The sequence below is a fragment of the Fusarium sambucinum genome, chromosome I, assembly GCF_050947815.1.
Source record: "Fusarium sambucinum isolate potato_lamoka chromosome I, whole genome shotgun sequence".
Lineage (NCBI taxonomy): Eukaryota > Fungi > Ascomycota > Sordariomycetes > Hypocreales > Nectriaceae > Fusarium > Fusarium sambucinum.
This window is the reverse complement of record NC_139294.1, coordinates 7,331,859-7,347,901: the sequence shown is the minus strand read 5'-3', so window position 1 is coordinate 7,347,901 and position 16,043 is coordinate 7,331,859. Positions and strand designations below refer to the sequence as shown.

The window sequence follows — 16,043 nt, the reverse complement described above, 5'->3', positions numbered from 1 at the left end:
AAAGATCATCCAAAGACAAGCTTATCATTATTAGGGTCAAACATGCATTTCGTGAACGGACTCGTTCAAAAGTGCTTGTTTGATGGAGTATCATCGTGGTCGGACGAGTTGAGTGTTTGATGGTGGAGAAAAGAACATGTCGCCTCCACCTCGCCAGGCTCGTTCAATATCAACCATATCCACACTCTCCCTCCAACTACTCTTACACGACCCATAATGACGCGATGCTTCACTACAAATTCTGGCCAGAAACATCCTCAATCGATGTTGACCCACTGGTCCTCTCCTCTCAGTACTCCACCAGGAAAGAACCATGTCTCTACTCGACTCTGCGGAGCGAGAGTCAGTCTTGCCTCTGAGCCTGTTGGATCGTCGATAAAACCCTTTGCTTTCGCTCTCACTTGATCCTCTTTCTTCTCTTTCTTCTTCCTTTCTTTTAGTATCCCTCTCTTCTTTCTTCTTCTTTCTCCACATGTTCTTCAACCCCAGATCTACATCTGAGGGTAGTACATGGTTCTTGATCTGAGCTTCAACTAACACCAACACCTTCCACGGCCGAAATCATGTCTTCCGACTCTGAAAAGGTCTCCAAGAGGGCCGAAAGCCCCGTTGATGACTCTGGAAACGATGGCGACAACACCGATGGTCTTCATCGCCGACTCAACAACCGACAGGTGCAGCTCCTCTCTATCGGAGGTACTGTTGGTACCGGTCTCTTCATCGGTATCGGTGCCGGTTTGGCCAAAGGTGGCCCCGGAAGTCTCCTCGTCTGCACAGCTCTCTACGCCATGGTCCTTGGTCTTACCAACAACTCTATCGCTGAAATGAACACTTATATGCCTGTCTCTGGTGGTTTCATCCGTCTCGCTGGCCACTGGGTCGATGACGCTCTCGGCTTCATGGTTGGCTGGAACTTCTTCCTCTACGAGGCCCTTCTGATCCCCTTCGAAATTGTCGCTCTGAACCTGGTTGTCTCATTCTGGAGTGATAATGTTACGCAAGCTGGTCCAACCGCTGGCTTCATCATCGCTGTCATCATTGCTTACGGGTAAGGCTTTTTCTCGAACTGCGAGTCGTATCCTGATGTGCATTCATGGATGGGGCTCCATAGTTCACTTTTATCCTCTCTCTCCCTTGTCCATTGTGTTGTGAAACGTATGCTAAACTCGTCTCCTCTTCTAGTGTGCTGAATCTTCTCGCTGTTGGTGTCTTTGGTGAAGCTGAATTCTGGCTGGCCCTTGGCAAGGTCCTGCTCATCTTCATCCTCTTCATGTTTACCTTTGTGACTATGGTCGGGGGTAACCCTCAGGGTGACGCTTATGGCTTCCGCTACTGGTCCAACGTGCATGATGCATTCGCTACATTCCGATCCGAGGGTGATCTCGGCCGCCTCGAGGGCTTCATGGGTGCCCTGGCTTCTGCCGCCTTTTTCGTCGTCGGTCCCGATTACATCTCCATGGTTGCCGCCGAGTCTAAACACCCTAGCCGATATATCAAGACTGCCTTTAAGACTTGCTACTTCCGATTCGGTCTCTTCTTCATCGGTGCTGCTCTGACCTGCGGTGTCGTTCTTAGCCACACGGATCCCACTCTTGTCGGCGTTCACCTGGGTGATGGCTCCGGCCACGGCACCGCTGCTGCTTCTCCCTGGGTCATTGCCATGGCCAACCTTGGTATTGAGGGATTGCCCCATCTCGTGAATGCCCTGCTTTTCACCACCATTTTCTCGGCCGGTAACACCTATACCTACTGTGCGACCCGATCTCTGTATAGTTTGGCCCTCGAGGGACGTGCCCCTCGCTTCCTTCGCAAGACCACCAAGAACGGTATTCCTATTTACTGTTTCGCCGTCACCATGGTCTTCCCCCTGCTTGCCTTTCTTCAGCTTGACAGCAGCTCCGCCGAGGCTCTGACCATCCTTCTCGCCCTCATCACTGGTGGAGGTATTGTGGACTACATTACCATGAACATCACCTTCATCTTCTACTACCGCGCTTGTAAGGCCCAGGGTATCGACCGTAAGAAGATGCCTTACTTCGGTTACTTCCAGCCTTACTGTGCTTGGATCGCCCTCGTCCTCCACACCATCGTCTGCTATACTTATGGCTACACCTCTCTGGCCCCCTTCGACGCCAAGAACTTCTTCTCCAACTACACTATGCAGATCATCGCCCCCTTTTCCTACCTCGGATGGAAGCTCATCCACCGTACCAAGGTTGTCAAGCCCGAGGAGTGCGATCTCGTGTGGGAGCGCCCTGCAATTGACGCTTATGAGGAGCGTGCCATGATCGTTGACCCTCCCACTGGTTTCTGGGAGGAAATCATCGGTCTTGTTGGTATCAAGAAGAAAAAGAACAAGAACAAGAGCGCAGCTGAGGCGCAAGTCTGAGTGAATTGAGTCATCTGAAAGAACTGGCGAAAAGAACAAACGGTCGCAATGAGCTGAGAAAGTTAATGAGGAGCGAGTCAGCTGGCGGATCATCGTGACTGTGAGGAGTAAGTCTTGGCCAATCGTCCATCACCACCTCGATGCCATCGGCATAGCAACATCACGGCGCTTCGCCTGCTTTGTGCAGGCCGTCATTGAACAAGATACCCCACATCGTCATTCCAGAAAGGAGTGATTGTATTGCATTGACATGTATTAAGTCGTATATACCATTAAAAGAAGAAATGAACATAACGTATTATGCTGAAACATTTACATGTTACTATTACTGTGAAGACCATTATCCTCGAAACTTTTCTTCAGTATACTAAACTTTGCAAGACAGCCTCCCTGTCAGATTGGCTTGACTGGATAAGAAGTTCCTCGTCAGGTACCGAACGGCTCAAGTGGAGTTTGACGGCCCGAGAAGCCACCTCCGCTCGGCACTGGCCGCCGAGAAATGGGTTTTCGTAGAACCGGACCGACGCAGAACATTCAGCTTGACTTCTTGGGTCATGCAGAGTAAACTAAAACTCGCTAGACTCAATTCTACTAGAATGATCTTATGATTAAGTCTCTTGGCTAGTTGGTAGTAGGAAAGTTGACTTATTAGATCTCGGCGATATCACGGAAGAGGGCCCGCGAAGCGGACTACCGACAGTCAACAGGTGGTCTTTAAGAAGCTCAGAGAATTGATTACAAGGAAAGCATACAGTCCATCTATGAAGAAGACGAAAGAGTGCAGTGGCTACCTTTTGTTTACGTTGGCACATATGAGAGGAAAATCTGTCACTCATCTGCTAAGACAGGACATAAATTCTTAAAGAAGTAGATATCATCAATGAAAGCAAAACAGCTTGACAAACTAACTATCATGGTACCAAATACTGACATTGCAATGCCGATAAACACAACAACCAAGTGAAATCAAGACCAATCAGCCAGAATATTTGGCTCCAAGTATCATTTGTAAATACGCCAGGAAGAGAGACCAACTACGCGAACTCAACAGTCGACGATCTGTCGCCTTCCTTACTCTGTCTGCCTTGGTCCTGATACAATTGCATGGCCGGGTCGTTGTATTCCTTGCCTGACAGCAAATAAGGGCGTCCAGAGGCACCACACAAGGATGTAAACATGCTGCAAGCCCAGTGTACCTTGACGGCAGATTTGAGATACTGGACATCCTGTTTTGGCACGGTGACGTGAATGAGATGTCTTGATTGAAGCGGCTCGCCTGACTTGGTGATGGGCTCATCTTGGAAAGAGGACGGAGGGGGATAACTCTTGTCTTGGGATGCCTGAAGCTCATTCATCAAGCCTTGCCAGTCTCTCTCCATCTCAAATGGTTGACCGAATCGACTCTTTGTCCGGGGCATCCAGTAAAACTGCAAGGCCACCTCGACGTTCCCATTCTCAAGCTTCGCATCCTCATAAGCGGTTGCTGAATGACGCAAGGATGTGTTGGTAAGTTGCTGATAAGATTCGTCTTGTTGATTACTTGCCCGTGGTTATTACGGTGACCATTTAACAATAGAAACCTGAGGTCAAATGTGATAAAATCAACTAAATGACCCTGTTGCCTGGAGCAATGGCTGGGGAGATTAGAAAGGAAAAGAAGAAAAGTGTGGCATGAAAACCTAAAACGCGGTGATTTATTGTACGGCCTCTGATTCGGCGTCACTGAGATACACAAAGGACAGACATAGGTACGTACAATAGATTCAGACTCGACGCAATCGGGCGCTGAAATGAGTACAGATGAATTTGCCGGCTGTAAAGTTAGCAATGTTATTTGCGTTTATGCTTCTGACTTTTGTTCTTTTGTATGTAAGTTGTCATAGTTTTATGTGAGTAGGCTGAATCTAAGTTTTTACATTGCTGAATCACCATTAAGAATAAGGCTGAATCGAGACTGATTTCGAATTTGCCTGTACTGTGAATCATCCCTCCAAGATTTGTTAACCAACCCTGGAACTCCTGACTACTAAACTAATAGAACTGTAGCTTCCTAAAAGTATTTAGTTCATATAGTAGCCTGGGTAGTTTTCGTGGCAGCATATAGCAAGATATGTACGATATCCGGATTGAGAGTTAATAGCATAATATATGCTACGCTATTTCTTATGCCCGCTACGTCTTTTTTCTTCTTGTTTCTGCGTTGCTTTGGTTCTGCAGTCTATAAAACAAAAGATGATGCCAGACATGATGTAGATGCAGGGGCTGCCTCAAAATTATTATTACAGGCAAATTCTAACGCTTTTCCATGCATGAACTTCTCCAGCTCCTCTGGTATGTAATATACATGATGGCTAATACGTGGGTGTGTTTCATGGTGTAAAGTTATTCGCATCAGACGTATCAAGTTATCTATTTTTCCATCTTGATACTTACAGCGTCAATTTCAGACCAATCAGATAGACTTTGAGTAGACCCCCTGTCAAAAAGTTAAATGGCTTTTAAGTATCACGTGATGTTACAGTCATCGGGGACTAGATCAAAACAGCGACTTCCTACAAGACCCCAGACTCGGCTACTAACTTAACCTCCTGAGACCCTTGAAGACCCCGAGCCGCAATTGAGACATAACAAATACGCTACAGGCTGAACCATGGAGGCTACAGTGGAGAAGAACCAGCAGCATCAGGTCGCATGCTTTAGTTGTCGCGCTTCTAGACAAAAATGCGACCGTCAAGACCCCTGGTAAGTGTTTGGTAGATACCAGTGCTGGTCCACCTCGACAACTAATGATACATTTCTTTTCAGTTCTCGCTGTATTTCCCATGATCGCGCTTGCAAATACCCTGCTCGATCTAATCGCGGTCGAAAGCATGGAAGTACAAAGTGAGTCCAACCCTGTCGTCTAAACATGCACGCTATTCTAACTACTATCACAGCAAGCCTGACAGTGTAGAGAAGCTCCTTTCACGCATTGAAGAAAGCGGTGCAAAAGACGAAATAATTGCTGCTCTTCTTGGAACAGGTCTTCCAAGCCCAAACAAGACTGTCTCCGTCAGAGGAACGCCGTGGACTCAAGCACAGTCTTCATCTGATAGTCGCGCCACGTCTCAACCTGCTCAACCAAATTCACCGCCTGAGGATGACGGATACGACCACCCTGAAGACCTAATCTCACCGCTTAGTATTGTCACGACTGCTATCGCGACAAACACGTCTATTCAGTGCGAGAGACTGCGATCTCAGATGCCAATGCAGCCTGGCGTTAGGGAAGCCATCATGGCGCCTATAAAGGAACGACTTGGTGCTTATTTCTGTAAGTTGAGACAAGCATCCATCATAGCTTTCCTTGGATACTTCTAACATATAGAAGCATCACACAGAGCACAACAAAAAGATTGGGATGTTTTAGCCGCTCAGTCAGTTGACTGCCCTTTCAAGTTGGAAAAGGCCACTTGTGATCCGCTTGCTTCTCGATTGATCGACGATAGTGATGCGACTGTATACTTTCAACTGCAAGTCGGCCTCTTTTACACTCTCATCATATCAAAATCTGACAATTTTTAGGTTTTTCTCTACTCGCAACCCATTAGTAGGCCTCCTCGACGCCACATTACACACAGTCGACTATGTCTACGCGAATTCATTCACGTTATTCTCCGTCATCTGCGCTCTTGGATGCGCCATGTCAGCTCGCCCTCGCGATCGAGCCATATACCCTGTTCTAGTACATCTAGCCAGCGGAAACGTCAAGTGGTCCATCGCTGCTGCAGCAAAGTCTCTTGCCACTATACAAGCCATCGTCAACATGCAATACTGGACACCTGTTTCCCCGACACAAGTAGACGATACCTCATCTATATCCCTCAATTATGTGAGTAAAGAAGTCTAGATTGTTTGAAAGTTTAAAATTCTAATCGATCCAGGCAATGCAACTAGCTAGAGAAATGGGAATCAGCAAATCAGATGTCATAAGAGAATATGCCAACGCAGAATGCGAGAGTTCGTCACCTGAAAACAAAGGAAGATATATCCGTAACTACGAAAGGACGTGGCTTCGGACTCTTATCTCAGATAAAGGATTTGGCATCATGAATGGGAAGCTGCATTCTGTCAATTGGAAAGAAATCCCCAGTTCCGCATCACAGTGGTGGAAGGCTCCGTTGGCTGAACCGACGGACCGTATGTTGAGTGGAATTATTGAAAGCAGAAGACTATTGGTAAGCCAGCCTCTTCACTCCCATCGACTTCATAACTAACTTTGAATAGCTAAGTCAAGTAGACAAAAGAAAACAAGCAAATTCGACCATGTCCTCCATTGTGGAATGGCACAATGAGTCCTACGACGCTTTGACACGCCTACGTAATGACCGTTGCATACAAGATGATTCGCCGTCGGGAAAATTGCTCCCTGTTCTGGCATTTTACATGGACCACAGTATCCTAGTCCTCAATGCCCAAGCCCTCCGAGACATTACTGCCGCAGATGATAAATTCTCCCCTTCTTCATCAGAAATTCTTCTAAACATCGAGAGAAAGTCGATCGAGGTAGCAAGTCGTGTTCTGGACCTGCTAGCTTCGGATAAAACGATTATTGAACTTGCCCTTGGCTTTCAGAACAATCAATATCTCATGATTTGCCACGTCATGACCGAGGTTCTACGCGTTCGTCCTTACATCCTCAAAATTTCATTCATGTCGCTGACTATTACAAACAGGCCATCAAAAGAGGCGCCCTCACGCCTGAAGAGAACTCTGCTGCCGCAGGGAAAGTCGTCGGCGTTATTCCTTTGCTCGATCAGATCGTGCAACTCCTCCCCGCGACTTCAGCAGCGCATCTCTACTTTGATCTCGCTCGCTTCTTCGCGTGTCAGATTGACTCGTTGATGGGTGCACCAGATTTGCAGGAGATGCGAGAGACTATTGATACAGGAATGTTTACGGATGACTGGTTCAAGGCTATGGATACGGGAATGCCCGATGTCTATACGCTTTTGGACATGGGATATCTTGGGATGGATCAACCGATGATGGATACTAATGACTTTATGGTGTTAAATGATTTGAACAGTATTACTTAGAAATGGGGTTTTCTTTTTTTACGATCTCTTGAGCTTTGGCCAGGCCTTATCAATTTCCTCTAGGTTTTCAACAAATGTTAATCTGTCCACGCGCAGACCAAAATCTCCAAATCTCCAAACCAACGGTTCTATCGAGACTAGGTTTACCAACCAAGACGTGACACATACAGCTTGAACTCCATAACGTCGGTGACTAACTAAGGGAACGACGACTAACCAAAGAAGCGACGACTGATAAAGGAAGCGACGACTGACCAAGGAAGCGACGACTGATAAAGGAAGCGACGACTAACAAAGGAAGCTTCTGTCAAGCCGTATCGGCAGCAACAAGGGACCATATAAGAAAGCTAAACAAGGGCAAGTCTTATGAACATGGGGTATTTCTTCCCTAAACCTGGGAACGCGCACCGAACTCTACCAAAACATCGCCACCACATTAAGTTACTGACCGGAAAACTTTGATACAAGTTACTATTTATTTCACCTTGATTCTCGCCTACGGTGGTCTCGCACCTCGACCTAATCAACCAAACTCCACATTCGCCAATATTGATTCAACATTTCAGGAATGGCAGACCTTCCGCTTCGAATCGGGAGGCCCGATCAACAACCCGGGCATATCGTGTTGGGGTGGAAAAGAATCGGCTGGCCAAGTCTTATACCCGTTCTGGAACGTCGCCCACTTCACAATCAGCTGCCCGAAGATGCACACCTGATATCATCGCAGCTGAAGAGCAAAGCAATGGAGGTTCTTTTGAGCTACAACCTAATGACTGTCGACGCCTATGGCTTTTCCGAGGAGCAGATCTTGATTGAGAACAGATCGAGCCAGGGGACCCTGCCCGGAAGACCAACTCTCGTCTTGGCGATCAAATGGCCGGACGAGAAGCACAACACGAGATGGCGAGCGGCCAAGGAAATAGCTGGCTACGTCCGACACATTACCAAAACATTCACCTACACCTTTTACGTCGAGATCACTTCGGCAGAGCTAGTGAACACGGTGTATTGTGATGGCGTCAGGGACTGGACCCTCTCACGACAATGGAATGACATCCAACCCCATGTTGCTGCACGTCTTCACTCCTTGAAAGAAACGCGAGACCACGTCACCTGCCTCGATTTCCGGAAATTCGGGTGCGATCCAGATTTGATCATGAACCCACCGACTGTCTACATCGTGGTGGATGATGACTGTGACGAAAGATGCTGGTATGTTGTTGTTTCTGCTGTGAAGGATATACTCCGCAAAGCAGACGTATTGGGCCATGTCGAAGTCCATATCGAGACCAACAAGGATGGTCCCTTATCCAATTCGGACTAACTTTCAGCCCTGTTGAGAAAGGAAACGGCCCTTGCAGATAGTTAGTTTCTGAGGGTTTATGAAACAATTTGCAATTACTGGTATAAAGTGTGAAGAAGTACTGTTGTGATAATGCAATGCAAAGCTATGAGCCGAACCAATGAACAAGCGCCTCTATCCACTCTTAACGCCAAACGTAAGCCCATTAATCATATTAATTCCATCACAAATATCCATATCCGCCTCCAGGCGACGTTCCCATTCCACCAGGTGCAAGTCCACCACCGCTCGAAGTCCCCGAAACGCCACCGTAAACACCGCCATTGACCCCTCCGTTGGGGCCTCCACTGACACCCGAGTAAATGCCTCCATTCACTCCGCCATATATACCACCATGTGGTCCGTCATGTGGCCCGCCAACGCCTAATGATCCATTGCCAGAGCCATGGCCGTATTTGTGGTTGTCTGAAGATGATCTTCTGCTGGCGTCGCTAGAGAATTTGCTTCCTTGGAGTCTGGATGTGGCTTCTGGTGTTCTTCGACCAAGAGTTGTGGGTCTCGGTGGTGGTAGGTCATTCTTTTCTTCGTGTTTTGAGAAGAGGTTAAATAGGCACATTGGAATTGGTAGTGTATGTGTATGGGTAGGTGTAGTAGGTATTTTAAATAATATTGTAGCGATACTGTGACGTTTCTATAGTTGAGTAATAGGTAGGTATGTTGCGATAGTTGAGATCAAACCGAGAACAAATTGCAGGGCAGGTCGAGGATTTAAATGATTGACAACGCGTTTTCGGCAGTCATACCTAGACCACGCGTACCTGCTTAAAAACCGGGCCTGAAGGGGCTATGATGATCATTAGCAGCCTATGATAGGGCCTGATGGACCTCTTGCACCGCCCCATGTTGGTCCCTGATTTTAAGCACAGCCATCAATAATCCCTGCATTTTTGCATTGGCTCAGCGCTTGGTCATGATCACGAGGCGGTCAGGTCACTCATTCGAGGCTGGTTCAATTGTTGCAAGCATTAGGTTATAAAAATAAATAATCTAAAGTCGTCTAAACAACATAAACTGACCTACTAATTTCGTCTGATGCTTCTCTGATACCATGAGGAATTTTGCATGAATTATTTGATGCTGCCACACATTAAGTGGTTGCTGGTCTTGTGGGAATTTAAGCTTAAATTAGCGAACGTTGGTGAAACATGGTGACGAATTGTGCATATTTGACTTGACAACCAAAGACAGGCCACAAAACATCCCGAAATTAATGAATGCGTCAAATAAATAACGTAATATTATGTCAAAGATATAACCAGCGAATCGTATGATAGTTGAACCTCCAAAGCCTCGTTGACCAACCTAGTCAATCTGCTGATGCCTCTCGTTACAGTTGGTACAGTAATTGGCTGTGACACGGCAAGTGTTGGACATATAACCAGTACCGCACTTGCTTACACCAGTATTATCCTTCATATACTGGTACTCCTCCTTGATCTGCTTTCCGTTCAGACCACCGACACTCCAGTCATCACAGTCAAACTCGACAACACAACCAGCTTGACCAAAGGTGGGAACAATGATGAAGCCACTCTTAATGCGAGCATAGTACGAAGCGAACTCGGTGTAGATGACATCATCCTTAAAGTTGTCAATCGCACGATCGCATGCATTGTCGATAGAATGGCATTGGCTAGACCCCTTATTGTTACCGTCAGTCTGCACGGGGTCTGCGGGACGAATCGTCGAGGCAGTACCCGAGCCTTGAGTATAAGTGTAAGATCCACCAGGGTAGTTGCCGACCTTGACGGACTGATCGGGGTATGCTAGAATAGCGCCATTATCCATAGTGGTAGTGAAGGGGGTAGGATCGGGAGGAGGAGGAGCCTCGGTGGGGGCCAGAGTGACTGGAGATGGGTACTCGTGGTAGTAATGGCACTGGCCAGAGATAAGAGCGGCCGTAGTGACAAACACCTGACCAGCAGTTGTGGTTGAGCACTGGCAGTGAGGAGTCTCGACTCGGGGACCGCCAAAGTTGACACAGGGGTAAGGGCCGGTATAAGTGTCAGAAGTGGTACCAGGGGCCGAGGTGGTTGTGATGAAGGATGTCATGAGAGTGGTAGGGGGTGAGGTTGTAGTCTCACCAGCTGTGGTGGTCTCCTCAGCAGTGGTCTCAGTAGTGGAACCGACTGGTGTCTCAGTTGTCTTAGTATCCTCGGTAGACGTAGGATCGACTGAAGCATCCGTGCTCTCTGATGTCTCGACAGCCGAAGTAGCATCAGAAGTAGCATCAGAAGTGACAGCCTCTGTGGACGTGGGACCAGAGGATGCTGTAGCGGTCGCGTCGCCGCGTACCAAACAGCTATGGGCAGCATCCTCATCGGCCCGCTTCTGCTGGCCGCCGGCAGGGGCGACGGCGGGGGCAGCAGGAGGGAAGACAAAAAACTCATGCGAAGTGATTAGGTTATCCTCAACCCAAAGCCTCCAACGACCCATAGCCATACCTAGACCCAGGAGCTCATCCTCTTCGGCGCTCTGGATAACCCGCTCAAGCATATCGAATTCAACAATCGCACGACCCCAGTACCCGAATGCATCGGTTGACTGGTCTTTGTCAGTGCGGATATAGCCGAGCACCTGGCTTGTGGCACCGGGTATGATGCCTGTCAGTTTAGTAGCCAAATCATTTGCACGCTGCTCGTAACGATAGAGTGTGTTGATACCGTAAAACATGGTATCAGCATTACTAGTAAAGGGGGTGATGATGAAGACCTTGGGCTCGTTAAAAGAGTGCAGATAACCTGGGTTTTCGTCTGTGCCGATAAGGGAAGTGACACTCAATGCGTCAGTCGTGCCGTCACGAAGAGCGTTGAAAGCCTTGGCCTCAAATTCGTCATCGGGCTTAAAATTCCAATCTCCATCAATGAAGACCGGGTTTTCCCAGATGTGAGAGAGATAGGTACCGACATTAGAAACGATCATAACAGCTGTGCAGCCATAGATACCGTTAACTCCGGCCGAGCCCCTGCCTGCCGGGCCGGGGGAGTTATACCAATGACCCGATGTGTCACCTTGCTGACTAACCCAGATGGGATTCAAGGAACCAACATACGCAGCGTTTGGAGAGGTATCATCGGCGAATGTGCGACGGTTTAGAGGCACATCTCTCTTTTCGGATGGACTAGAAATAGGTCGGGAGGTAGGAGGTGCGTTGAAGGGATCCTCGAAGCCACCGGGCTTAGTCGGCAAGGGCCCGTCGGTTGTAGAGGTAGGGACGTTTTTACAATCAACGACTCCTCCCTCGTCAGACATCTTCCCATCCTTTCCGGGCCCGGGACCCATAGGGCAAGAGTCACCACCACCACAGATGCCTGAGGCACAAGGCAGTGGCATACCGGTGGTGGTGGCGGTCTCAGTTGTGGTGGATTCCTCGGTAGAAGTAGGGACTTCCGTCGTTGTAGGGGCTTCTGTCGTTGTAAGGGCTTGAGTCGTCGTTGGGGCTTCCGTTGACTTCTCGGTGGATTGTTCTTCACTCTTCTCTTCTGTCTTGTCATCCTCATCCTCATCTTGCTGTTCGTCAGTCAACTCGTCGTTTTTGCCTTGAACGCCCGAGACAGCACCCGTTACAGCAGGGACGTTGCCCGCGATGATACCACCCGATACCTTAGTAAGGTCCTCAGCCATGCAAGCTAGCTTGTTGATGACATCTCCAATTGGGCCCAGAAGTCCACGCTTCTTGTTAGAACAGCCAACATCGGGACTGCCGCCGAGTGCAACGATAACAGCAATGATATCATCATGAGTGTCCTCGACTTCCTTGTTGGTTTGGTCCTTGAGAGACTCGGGATCCTCTTTCCACTTGTCGATGACGGGGATCAGGGAAGCGATCTGAGATGATACTGATGACACACTGGCGGTGGCTTCGGGTGGAGCTGTGGTGGGTTCAGGAGCCTGTGTAATCACAGGCGAGTCCTCTTCCTTGCTGGAAGGATCTTGTTCAACTTCGTTTGTTGTAGGCTTGACTTCCTCAGAAGTAGGCTTGACCTCTTCCTCAGAAGTGGGCTTCGGTTCAGGCTGTGTGGTAGTCTCGACGGGCTGCTGGTCGACCGCGGTTGTGGTATCAACGACCGCCTCCTCAGAAGTGGTCTCTGGAAGGCCCGGGATGACATCTGACGTTGTAGGCACAACTGGCGCTGACGCATCTGTAGTGGTGTCTTGTTCAACTACTTGAGAAGTAGCCTCGGGCTGATTGGTGGAGACATCAATCTCAGGTTTAGTAGTCGTATCAACTGCAGGCGGCAGCCCGGTGGACGTGTCAACAAGTGTAGTGCCAGTGGATGTGTCAATGATGGGAGCAGGACCTGTGGTGGTATCGATGATTTGAGGCGGTAGCTGAGTCGATGTGTCGATAGGGGCAGGGGCAGTAGTCGTATCAAGTGCAGGAGGAGGCAACCCACTGGTTGTATCAACGATTTGAGGTGGCAACTCAGTCGATGTGTCAATGGCAGGGGCAGGGCCGCCCGTAGTCGTGTCAATTATGGGAGGAACTCCTGTTGTTGTGTCCACGACAGGTACGAACTGCTGAGTGGTAGTGTCTTGAGGCAGCTGCTCTGTGGCCGTGTCTGAAGAAGGAGGAGGCGGGGGCAGGGAAGAGGTATCCTGGATGTCGGGCACCTGAGAGGTGGTCTCTGGATTCTCAGGAATGATTTCCGGGGTGGTCTCTGGGATGAAGATAGCTTCGCTGGTGGTAGTAGGCAGAACAGCAGGTGGTACAAAAACCTCCGAAGTAGTAGTAGTAGGAATAGGCTCAGGAATAGGGTCTTGAGCGATGGCAAAGAACGGCAAAGCCGCCAAAGCAAAGAATGTGGTACGCATGTTTGCGCAAACGAATGACTAATAAGCAAATGAATGAACGACTACACTGCAAGTAAAAGACTGTAAAAGGCCAAAGAGCCTATGGTTGGTAAAGACTCGAATAAATCGTCGAGCGACATCTCTATATGTAGGGCTACTTTCATAGAGCTCAGTCAGTTATGGGGGCAACATCTCAACGTCGTGTCTGTCAAGGCTGACAGGAACGTGCATCGATGAGAATCCTTCCATTGCTTGATCTCCACGCCACAGGGGTAGAAGTGAGTTCTGTGATTGCTTGGTGTAACACGGATGCAAAGATCGGCGTCTCATCTCATCCCATCTCAGGCCTGGGCTCATTTGCTTCCAGGGCAGGTGAAAGCTGACGTGGGATGTAATCAACAGGTGCCTAGGCTTTAGGATACAAAAATAAATAGCTTGAAAAGTCTGATCTAAGCAGCATAAACTGACCTACTAATTTCGTCCCTTATGCTTTGCAGCCATGGAATCCTTCTGCTAACATGAGGCCACTGAAGGTTTTCTTTTTTAGTGGTCCTGCAGGATCTAATTAGCACTGATCCTTCTGCGTTTCAGAATGGGGTGGCTTTCCGCAGCCTCAACGGGCTTCAAATCTTCCGATCCGTAGAAGCCGAGAAAAACAATTGGAAGATAAACGAACGCGATCAAGAAAGCTTATTTTATCAAGAGACGATGATTTTATGCCTTTGCCTTTTCTTGTTTCTCAAGGGAGCATGCCTGATGGACTATGGGGGACATAAGAATCCAACTGTTAGTGCATGTCCATAGAGGAATAGCAGGCTCAAAAGTCAATACAAGATGCACTACAGCTCAAGCTTGTGAATCAAGATCCTGTCTTGATCCAATACTGGTAATTCGTGTCTTGGACGTTTCTGTTTTCTATTGTCCCGCCCCCAGAATAAGCTCCATTATTTGTTCCTTCGACCATTGTAAATGGAGTCGTCGATGATTTTTATCGATATCACAAAATCCCGATAATCGCTATCAGGCTTGATCCCTGCTCCCTAATCACTTGAAATTGGCATCGGCAATGCATGTCAGCAAACCTCGAATCTCACGGTACATGAACCCTCAGGGTATCGGAAAAACTGGCTGCTGCTACTATCAACCAAACCTAAACTAACATTACATCATTCCAAGCGCCTGTTTCATATCGTCAGTGCCCACCTTGCCGGCGTAGTCTTTAGCACTGCCATACGGACCTTTCTGGTCAGGATCCGCCCCCTGGTCCAAAAGCCACTTCACTCTCTCAACAGCGCCCGCCCAAACGGCAATCAAGATCGGGTACTGCTGTACCATATGGCGCGACTCGAGCTTGTCGTTGACTCCGGCGCCATTGTCCACAAGTAGCTGCATGACAGGTAATCTAGACATATCGAATTCTTTGGTTGGTGTGACACGTCGAACATGAGGGTTTTCGCCTCGAGGCAAAGCACCCGCTGCGTAGTACAGGGGGGCACCGTTGGTGATTTTGGCGCCAGCGTTTAGAAGCTTCTGCACCAAGTCTGCACTGCCATACGCTGCTGCTAGCTCCAGTGCCTGGCACGAGCTTGTGTCGGGTCCGCCTAGACGCTCGTGGTAATCTTCTTGGATGCCCAGATTTGGGTCTGCGCCTTGCGCGAGGAACCAGTCGATGAGTGTTTCGTTTTTGCGGTGGATGAGTATTGGGAGGAGGACCTCGCCGTAGAACCCTGGCGTATTGACAGTCCAGCCATGTTCGGCGAGAGCCTCGAAAAGGGCGATTTGCTGGTCGGCTGGAGCTTTGAGAATAATGTTTGGCGTTTCTCTCGAGATGGGTGCTCCGGATTGGAGTAGATACCGTGTAATGTTGACATTTCCGCTTTCCAGGGCGTTGATTAGACCTTGGCGAAGAAAGACTGGCGTGCGAGCCTGAGAGGTGACGATTGACTGGATGGTGGGCATGTCGCCGGTTTTGCAGGCAGAGAAGAATGAGGCGGCTGCTGGTGATACATTTGGCTGATACAGGATTTCGTTGTCCTGAAGTGCTTGCACTGGAGTGTCGTCAAGAGGACTTCCCATTTGGTGAACCTGCGTTGAGCCCATCTGGTTCATCGTGTTCCCCATTTGACTTTCCATCTGGTTTGCTGCTTGTTGTTGTTGCAATGCAGCCATTTGCTGCGCTCTCAATGCCATTTGTTGTCGTTGTCGCATTTGCGAAAAACGCTGTTTTTTGGCTTGTTCCTCTTGTGAAGTCATTGTTTTTAATTATTTATTTGCGTGTATTTGTTGGGGAGTGTAGGTGAAGCAATGTTAGTTGAATCCTTTGTGATCTGTGCAGCGTTGAGATGTTCGCTCAACTGACGTAATGCCACTGGAAATCGTCAGAAGGAAAAATGCATCTTGTCCTCGGAATGTTCAGTAC

At 48.5% G+C, this 16,043-nt stretch overlaps 7 protein-coding genes across 7 annotated transcripts; 3 read left to right on the top strand and 4 right to left on the bottom strand.

Moving 5' to 3' along the window:
* Positions 1 to 563: 563 nt before the first annotated feature.
* On the top strand, positions 564 to 2,389 carry FSST1_005107 (amino acid permease/ SLC12A domain-containing protein; the record flags this gene model as incomplete). Its single annotated transcript, XM_083231349.1, has 2 exons — positions 564 to 1,048; positions 1,183 to 2,389. The coding sequence occupies 2 exons, from the start codon at positions 564 to 566 to the stop codon at positions 2,387 to 2,389; spliced, it is 1,692 nt and encodes a 563-aa protein (XP_083088537.1).
* Positions 2,390 to 3,423: 1,034 nt separating this feature from the next.
* FSST1_005106 (uncharacterized protein) lies at positions 3,424 to 4,375 on the bottom strand (the record flags this gene model as incomplete). The annotated part of the gene is made up of 3 exons (XM_083231348.1): positions 3,424 to 3,903; positions 4,146 to 4,202; positions 4,319 to 4,375. 3 exons carry the CDS (start codon positions 4,373 to 4,375, stop codon positions 3,424 to 3,426), a joined length of 594 nt encoding a protein of 197 aa, XP_083088536.1.
* Positions 4,376 to 5,039: 664 nt separating this feature from the next.
* Positions 5,040 to 7,467, top strand: FSST1_005105 (Zn(II)2Cys6 transcription factor domain-containing protein; the record flags this gene model as incomplete). The annotated part of the gene is made up of 8 exons (XM_083231347.1): positions 5,040 to 5,131; positions 5,195 to 5,272; positions 5,326 to 5,702; positions 5,760 to 5,901; positions 5,954 to 6,260; positions 6,313 to 6,606; positions 6,656 to 7,051; positions 7,105 to 7,467. 8 exons carry the CDS (start codon positions 5,040 to 5,042, stop codon positions 7,465 to 7,467), a joined length of 2,049 nt encoding a protein of 682 aa, XP_083088535.1.
* A 568-nt stretch (positions 7,468 to 8,035) lies between these two features.
* FSST1_005104 (uncharacterized protein) lies at positions 8,036 to 8,791 on the top strand (the record flags this gene model as incomplete). The annotated part of the gene is made up of 1 exon (XM_083231346.1): positions 8,036 to 8,791. The coding sequence occupies one exon, from the start codon at positions 8,036 to 8,038 to the stop codon at positions 8,789 to 8,791; it is 756 nt and encodes a 251-aa protein (XP_083088534.1).
* A 202-nt stretch (positions 8,792 to 8,993) lies between these two features.
* Positions 8,994 to 9,386, bottom strand: FSST1_005103 (uncharacterized protein; the record flags this gene model as incomplete). Its single annotated transcript, XM_083231345.1, has 1 exon — positions 8,994 to 9,386. The coding sequence occupies one exon, from the start codon at positions 9,384 to 9,386 to the stop codon at positions 8,994 to 8,996; it is 393 nt and encodes a 130-aa protein (XP_083088533.1).
* Positions 9,387 to 10,132: 746 nt separating this feature from the next.
* Positions 10,133 to 13,645, bottom strand: FSST1_005102 (uncharacterized protein; the record flags this gene model as incomplete). Its single annotated transcript, XM_083231344.1, has 1 exon — positions 10,133 to 13,645. The coding sequence occupies one exon, from the start codon at positions 13,643 to 13,645 to the stop codon at positions 10,133 to 10,135; it is 3,513 nt and encodes a 1,170-aa protein (XP_083088532.1).
* Positions 13,646 to 14,785: 1,140 nt separating this feature from the next.
* On the bottom strand, positions 14,786 to 15,877 carry FSST1_005101 (ankyrin repeat-containing domain protein; the record flags this gene model as incomplete). The annotated part of the gene is made up of 1 exon (XM_083231343.1): positions 14,786 to 15,877. One exon carries the CDS (start codon positions 15,875 to 15,877, stop codon positions 14,786 to 14,788), a length of 1,092 nt encoding a protein of 363 aa, XP_083088531.1.
* Positions 15,878 to 16,043: the final 166 nt, after the last annotated feature.